This window comes from Durio zibethinus, chromosome 20, assembly GCF_047325235.1.
Source record: "Durio zibethinus cultivar Kanyao isolate XHJ-2024 chromosome 20, ASM4732523v1, whole genome shotgun sequence".
Classification (NCBI taxonomy): Eukaryota; Viridiplantae; Streptophyta; class Magnoliopsida; order Malvales; family Malvaceae; genus Durio; species Durio zibethinus.
The window spans coordinates 8,577,144-8,585,885 of record NC_143181.1 but is presented as its reverse complement, the minus strand read 5'-3'; the positions used below and the strand labels follow the sequence as shown (position 1 = coordinate 8,585,885).

Here is an 8,742-nt window from a genome sequence, read left to right as displayed (position 1 = left end):
AGCTAATAAGCTGTTCAAGAGGGCTAGAATTGGTGTGTAAGATTATCGTATGTAATTTACTATAGGTACTGATTTCAGGTTATTATCATGCTTTCATATTACATTAACGTCTAATTTGATTTCTTGCTTCTCTCTTTTCCCCTCTTCTCTTCCCCTCTTCAAGATGAGTTAGTCTTTCCAAATGTTAGCGAAAGTAAAATTAAAAATTAGGCTGAATTTGAAATTTAGTTTAACTAGTTCATAATCATTCTTAAGAAATGATATACATCAAGTCTAAAATTCAAATTTTAGTGTTTACAATCTATTCACCTATTCTCAAGCAACGTCTTCCTTTATTAAAAAAAAGAGAAATTGGGTCGGAGGAGTGTAAAGGCCTCTTGTCAAACTTCTTCTTAAAGTGATGTTTGCTTCTTTGTTGTCATGCATTAGATAAATGTCTTGCTTTTAAGTAAACTGCAAATCTATTCAACCGTAAATTGTAGTGTAATTATTGTAAGTGATATGCGACAATGCAAACATGTGTAATCAATTTCCATGGGAGATTTAATTATATGAATTTAACAAACTCTAATAGTTTAGGGTTAAATTAGCCTTAGAAAGATAGAAAAAGAATCTGCTAAATGATCAATTAATTTTTTTAAGGTGATAGTTATCTCTATGATGAATTAATTCAGGAAAAAAAAAAGGGAAAGAAACTAGGGTCACCACTCACCAGTAATCCCTACAAGAACAAAATCCATCTTTAAATTTGTGAAACCGAACTCTATCCCTCACAATAATTTGTCGCTCATATATCTTTGATATAAGCTTAATCACAACATGACAATCTACACATATCCTAAGATTCTTAATAACTTGAATTGGGGTCCCTTCGCTCGTACTAATCAAACCAAAGGCCACTGCCAACTTCTCACTATGATGACAAAGTTGGTTCTCCTTCTCCTCCTCCCCTATGTCATGAAGAACAAAACTAGTTTCAGCCACATAGCCTAACTCTTTAATCCTGAATCTGATCTCATCCAATTTCGAATATATCTCTTTCCATTTGGCATTGCTCTTATCACCAGTAAAAAACTTATGCCTCAAACCATCTACCTCAATGTAGCTAAAACCAGGCACCTTCTTCACATCCCTTTTCTTCATGGAATCCCTCACCCTACCAACATCATTCCATCTCTCATGTGCTGCATAAACATTTGATAACAACACAAAATCCCCACAATTATTGGACCCCATCTCCACCAGATTCCTCGAAGCAATCTCTGCCATCTCCACATCCTTGTAAATCCGGCATGCTCCAAGCAAACTCTGCCAAAGCACTACGTCTGGGACCATTGGCATAGAATTGATAATATTATAAGCCTCTTTAAGCCTCCCGGCTCGACCTAACAAATCAACCACACTTCCATAATGCTTCATATTAGGTTTCACTCCATGCTTCCCCATTGTATTAAACAATCTCACACCATCCTCAACCAGGCCAGCATGATTACAAGCACATAACACAGCAAGATATGTTACAGAATCAGGCTGCACCCCAGCTCCATCCATTTGCTGGAAAAGCTGAAGCGCCTTAAGTCCATTTCCATCCATTGCAAAGGCCATGATCATAGTATTCCATGTAACAAGGCACTTTCGACAACCCATGTCATCAAACACACCATAGGCCTTATCCACAAATCCGCAATTTGCATACATATCAATAAGTGCATTACAAACTTGCACGTTCAAATCCAACTTTTCGTTCCTTATAAACAGATGAATCTTTTCACCTTCTTTAAAATCTCCCAGATGCGAACACGCTGAAAGAACACCAAGAACGGTAACCTCATTAGGCTTTAACCCTTCAACTTCCATTCTCTTAAACAATTCTAACGCTTCACTGGCTTGGTTCCCTTGAGCCAACCCGAAAATCAAGGAATTCCACGAGGCGATATCTCGTTGGGGCATTTCATCAAACACTTTCCTTGCACGACCAAGATCGCCAACTTTTGCATACACGTTTAGCAACGTAGTTCCTAACAAAGCATCTGCCATGAACCCCAAACGCATTATGTTGGCATGAAGCTGACGAGCTTCAGTAGCAGCCAAGACACGCGCGCAAGCTTTCAGCGTGAAAGAGCACGTAAGGGCATCCACTCTGAAAGACCCACGTTGCATGGTTCGGTACCACGCGAAGGCCGCCGTGGGTTCAGGGCTTTGGACCAGGCCGCGGATAATGGCATTGAAGTCATTGGTAAAAGGGGTTCGGATTTGGCGGAAAATAGAGATAGCAAATGAGAGAGAGCCAAAGGGGGCGATGGCGCAAAGGTCGAGGAGTTTGGAGCGGGTGCGGCAGGATTGAAAGTTACCGGTTGTGAAGAAGTAAGCTTGGAGTTGCTTTATGTGGGAGAAGGATGTGCATTTCTGTATGAGTGACTCAAGGTCGGCCATTCCATGGGTTTTCCGTTTCCGTATCTGTTTTTCTTACAATTTAGCTGCACAAGTGTCCCAAAAAAAGTTTTGGACTTCCGACAATACGCAAGGAAGGTGACCAAAAGTGACTGTATTTTATTGAGTTCATATTTTCATTATTTTATTTATATTTAATATAATTAAATATTTAAAGTTTAAAATATTTATTTTTAAAGATGATAAATTTTTTTAAATAGAAAATTTTAAAAATTTAAATTTATTAATAATGATGTAATAGTTTATAACATTCCAATAATATATAAAACTGCATCAAATATGTATTTTTTTGTGCAAGCATCAAATATAAGTCTTTAAATCCTTTAATTAATGTACAAAGAACATAACAAGATTTTTGTGTTTTTAAAATAAGAACAATGATAGATCCTAACTTTTTTGGAGGAAATTAGAGGTGTTCATTCAAACGGTTTAATTAATTTTGAATCGAATTAATGAAATTATGTTATTTTATTTTTATTAACCGAATCAAAATTTTTAGTTTAAAAAATTAATCGACTGAAATTAATTCAATCAATTTAGTTAATTTTTTCGGTTATTCAAATAATAAAATATATTAAATTAAATTATATTTAAATTTTTATTTTTTTATATGTGAAATAAATTAAATAAAATTATCTAACAAAAATATTCAAACATCAAAACATTAAGTTAAAAACTCTAATAACTTAAAATAAAATAGACAATTTCATATATTTTTAATTTTACATAAAAATTTTATAATATTTCGATTAATTTGATTAATTCGATTTTTAAATCAAATTAATCAAAAATTAAAATTTCTTTAAAATTATTTTCGATAATCAATCGAAATTAATTTAATGATCAACTAATTAATTGAATTAAATTGATTTGATCGGTTAATTTAATTAAAATCGAATTATGAATCCCTAAAAAAAAAATAATAATCATAAATAAAATTGAAAATTTGATTTGATGTAGCATAGATTTCAAATCCAGTATGTTTCATCGAAAATATTTGGCTAAAACCATACTGTCTTACATCGAGAAAAGGAATATAAATTAAATTGCATCATATAAAACAAAAATACTTTTTTTTCAAATATTAAACATTGAAAAAAATTTATTCTCTTTTACGTTTTAAGATAATTATAAAATTTTTTTCTGGTTTTTAAAATTTATCTAAATTAGATTGATATTCGTGCGTTGTTACATAATAAAATTTTTTATTTTACTATTCTTATTAACATATGTAGATCCACCTTATAGATTAAGGTGTGCATGGACACTCCAAAATTTTAAAAAAAAAAAAAAAAATTGAAGAAAAAAATTTTCATTTTACACTTTCAAAATTTTTTTCATGGACACCCTCAAACATTGAAAAATAAAAAAAATTGAAGAAAATTTAGGACACAAAATTTTCTGTTGGACACTTTTTTTTGTCCACAAAATTAGTAAATTTGTCAACAAAATTGATAAATTTATTGACAAATTTATATAAATTATAAATGGGTACTCCCAGAAAAAATTTTGAATCCGTCACAACTTATTAATTGTTTTTTGCAAAATTTGTCAAATTAAAAAATAAAAAAAAAAAGGTAAAAAACCAAATGAGGGTGTCATAACGTTTAAATTGAGAAACTTACCCATTAGACACGAAAATCATAGTCATTATCAATATTTTTTTACTTAAATATGATTGGTCATCTATATGAATTTATTCTTTTTAAAGTTGTTCTAAGTGTAAATTAAGGGTTCTTAAAAAGAATAAATTTTGGTCTATATCATTAAAACTAAAATTTGAGACTCGATTACGTGTAAGGAAGATATTAGTGACCCTTTACATCCAAAATTAGTACCAAATTAAATATGTGTTATCTGATTTAAGTCTTATCAAATATGATTTTTATTATGTAAATAAATCAATTCCAATCATTTTATTTATTTACAAAATATGATGATACAAAGATTCTATAAAAAATATCAAATAATCATGCAATAAATATTAAATCATATCATGAAAATATAATACTATAAATCATATAAATTATCATGTAATAATATTATGCCTAAATCTGCTAGAATATTTATGCAAGAATGTCATACAAATATATTCATTATCATGCAATAAAAACAATAATGTAAATATATAATATCATGCAAATATATTATCATGCAATAATATAAAACACTATACAAATATATTAATAACCATTCATACAAATATATAATCATGAAATCAAATATAAGCACACAAATATAATCATGTAATTATGCACACAATAAATATAGAAACATGCAATTAAATATCATTCGATATAATATTAATCATACAATAACATATAAGATCATATCATGTAATAAATATAAAATCATGCAATAACATATAAGATCATATAATGTAATAAATATAAAATCATGCAATATTAATAAATAAATAAATAACCATGCAAATAAATATATTAATAATCATGCAATCACACAAATAAATAAATTAATAATAATGTAAATAGACATGCAATTATATATATAATCATACAATTAACAATGTAAAACATGCAATTAAATATATGATCATGCAAATAATAATATAAATCATGCGAATAAATATACAATTAAATATATAATAATACAAATAAACTTGCAATTAAATACATATAATCATGCAAATAAATATATTAATAATCAAGCAATTAAATATATTAATAATCATGCAATCAAATTAAATATATTAAAAATCACACAAATATATATATATATATATATTAATCATGCAAATAAATATATTAGGCAAATAAATTATCATGCAAATTCATGCAAAAATAAATACCATGCAATAAATATAAAAATAAGTATAAGCAATTAAATATTATAAAAGTTATGCAAAAATCACAAAAAAAAAATTACCTCAATGGGTTCCAACAATTTTTCAACTTTCAAACATTAATGGTTCATACTATAAATCTTAGTCTTCTTTCCAAAAAATAAAAATTAAACCAAAAATTAAACTAAAAAAATTAAAATACAAATAAAATTTAGGGCTTAATCTTTGAGCTCAAAATTCACTTTTTCAATTAAGACCTAATTGCCCAATAAAAATTAAAATTCGACACCCAATGAATTTTAAAAAATTTTCAAATAAAATAAAATGTTTACAGAGGGTGACATGTAGACACTTCTATTGACCTTATTTTCTCATATAATTTATCTAGTAAAAAAATCAAAATCAAAATTGAAAAGAAATCGAAAAAAGTGAAAAGAAAAAAAAATGAGCTCATATAGGTGTCACGTGGACAATTTTATTGAGTTTAAAATATTAAATTTAATATTAAATAATAGTTTAATTAAAATTAATATATAAGTATAAATTATATTAATAATATATATATCTAAAAATGGATTGGAATAAAACACTCTAAACATGCTTTCAATCCGATCTCATTTCTTTTTAAAAACTTGATCTCTTTCAACTCGATCTTAATTTAAAATAAAAAACAAATCTGCATGCCATGTGGACACCTCCATTTGTATTTTTGTTTATAAAATTATCTAATTAAAACATTAAAAAAAATAATAAAAGAAAAAAATAGAGGAGCTGACATCAAATGGGATCCACACAAAAAATTACAAAATATAAAAATAATTAGCTAATAGGTATAAAACCCCTAAACTATAATTAAAAATATTTAACCTTTTTTTTTTTTTTATTACAATCAATCAACCCTTTTAATATTTATGTGTATCCAATTAAGCCATTATTTGAATGAAAAAGTTAACACTGTTAATTTTTTACCAATTAAGATAAAATTTCATGTGATATCAATAAAATAAATAAAAGTTTGTCATGTGACGCAATCAATATATGTGAAAATCAAATTAAATAAACTTTTCTTTTTTTTTTGTTCTCTATTTTCTCCCCCCTCTCTCTAAAATCTCTCTAAGGTTCAATTGATTGTAATTCAGAGATTAATTGATTTATTTTCTCATGTGACTAGATTTTGTTTAATTAAAGGTTTAATTAAGTCAAAATAAAAAATTAATGGTTTGATTAATTGCAATAAAGTGTTACAGGTTTATGATTATTGAATTATAATTTAAGGGCATTTTGACCCTTTAACCAAAATAATTTGTTAAATATAAAAAGGAAATAAGAAAAGGTTAATAAGGAAATAAGAAAGAAATAAGAAAAGAAAAAAAAATGGAGAAGTTGACACACGATAGGTCTTGGTGAAAGTTAAAATTACCAAAATTAATAAAATCGCTCGTATTGGATTATGATGACATGTAAAAGATCTATTGCAAAGTCAACATTCAAAATTTGTAAAATTTATATAATAAATTAAAAATAAAAAATATTTTTAATAAATAATATCAAATGGACCTCACATGATTTTTTTAAAAAAATAATAATTTATTAAATATATAAAAATTAAAAATTAAAAAAAAATAAAAAAGGTAATAAGATGCCACATAACTAGTCGAATGGCAAGTTAAACTTACCAAAATTAATATATAAAAGATAATCAAAGTTTTTACTTACGTGTGTGTATGAGGCTAATAATTTTTAACCATTTTACCTTTTTACCCAAACCCCCTATAAATAAAAAAAAATAAGTAAATTACATATGTATACCCTATGGTTAAACGCGATTTAAGTTTATGCCATGAGTTTTAAAATGTAACACATAACCACCCTGAGATGTTTATTTGTGCCATTTCGTTACTATTCCTTGGATGCCATTTATCGTAAAATGATAAGAATACCTTTATTGCTAGAAAATCCATGACTTATTGTTAAAGCATTTGAAAGGGTGGGAAACAGAAAGCAAAACTTATTACCTACAATCAAATGATCTCATCTAAAAGTGATAAACTTTTTCATTCAAGAATCAAACCAAAAAAGCTTTCAATTCTAATTAGAAGAAGTTTTCTGATTGAAGATTTAGGAAAACTTAATTGGAAATTTGTTGAAGTGGCATCGATTGAAACAATTTTAAGCATAATTCGACAAAAAAGCGAGGCACGATTATTGTGTATTGGGCAAACTTTTACAATCTAACAAGGTATGTGGGATTCTTACTTCCATTTCATTAAGATTAGTTGAAATATTCTATTTAGTGTTTATTAAATTTTAAAAATTTAAGGTTTTTTATTCTAAATAATTAAATTACAAACAAGTAGAGCTGTTATACTTGGATTATTTCTGTTAAGTTTAAAGTCCTTTATGAACATAATAACATGTTGAATGAATGACTTCAAAATTAAGTAAAATAGAAAATTTTTTTTATAAATATGGAATGAGAATAAAACACTTGAATTTTATTATTGTGGGTCATTTGTCCATATTCTTCACAAGGTTTGGGTTGGAGGAAACATTGCATGGGTTAATGATTATCCTTTAGACCAATTATCATTATTTGAATTGCAAGATTGGGTTATAAAATTAGGCTATAAGTCCATTAGTGAAATTTATTATTATGTTCCTAAGCTATCTTTTGATGATGAATTAGAAGTAATTTGTTTAGATAGAGATATGTTGAAGCTATAGTTTGTAGTCATCATAATCAAAAAGCAATCCTAATATATGTTGTAGCTAGTGAACCTCCTTTGTCTGTTATTTATCCATGTACACCAAGTGTGAATAAAAAAGAGGTAGAAAAAGGTCAACCTATTGTTAATTTGGATTGAAATGCAGATGAAGTTAGAAATGTTGATAAAAATGTTTCTGAAGATGTAACCGTAGATAAGGAAGATAAGGTTGGTGGAAACAATGATGAGGATAGTGATAAGGATGATAATGATTATTAGGTAGGCAGTGATGGTTATTCTAGCAGTGATCCCAGTTGGTTGAATGAAGAGTTTTCAGAATCTTATGATATTTTTTAGAATGAAAAAACTATTAGTGGTTCTAAGAAAAAGGAAAGGGAAAAAGGCTAATATTAGAAAACGTAGTCCAGATCCAATGGTTGTTGAAAGTAATGATGTAGATGAGGAATTTAGAGATAATGTGATAAAAAAAATGGTAATCTACACAGTGTTCATGGATCTGATGATGAAAGAGAGCAATATGTTGTGTTTAATGAAGACGTTGATATGAAAAATCTAGGTTAAAGATTGGAATGAAGTTTATTAGTGCTTTTGTTTACAGGAGGGCACAGAAAGAGTATTATGTAAGTAGAGATTTTGACTACAAGTTCAATAGAAATGATGGGGAGAAGATTAGTGCCTCAAGTGTTAAGGATTGTGGATGAAGAATATATACTTCTAGGATAAAAAAGGATAAAACCTTTCAAATCAAGACTTTTAATCTGA

General features: G+C 27.4%; 1 protein-coding gene across 1 annotated transcript; it reads right to left on the bottom strand.

Moving 5' to 3' along the window:
- Positions 1–615: 615 nt before the first annotated feature.
- Positions 616–2,507, bottom strand: LOC111315026 (Tetratricopeptide repeat (TPR)-like superfamily protein). Its single transcript, XM_022916649.2, has one exon. The coding sequence runs from the start codon at positions 2,431–2,433 to the stop codon at positions 709–711; it is 1,725 nt and encodes a 574-aa protein (XP_022772384.2). The 5' UTR covers positions 2,434–2,507; the 3' UTR covers positions 616–708.
- Between the last annotated feature and the right edge of the window lie 6,235 nt (positions 2,508–8,742).

Excerpts from the sequence above, each read along its gene's own strand:
- LOC111315026 (XM_022916649.2), bottom strand. The coding sequence starts at position 2,433 with ATGGCCGACCTTGAGTCACTCATACAGAAATGCACATCCTTCTCCCAC.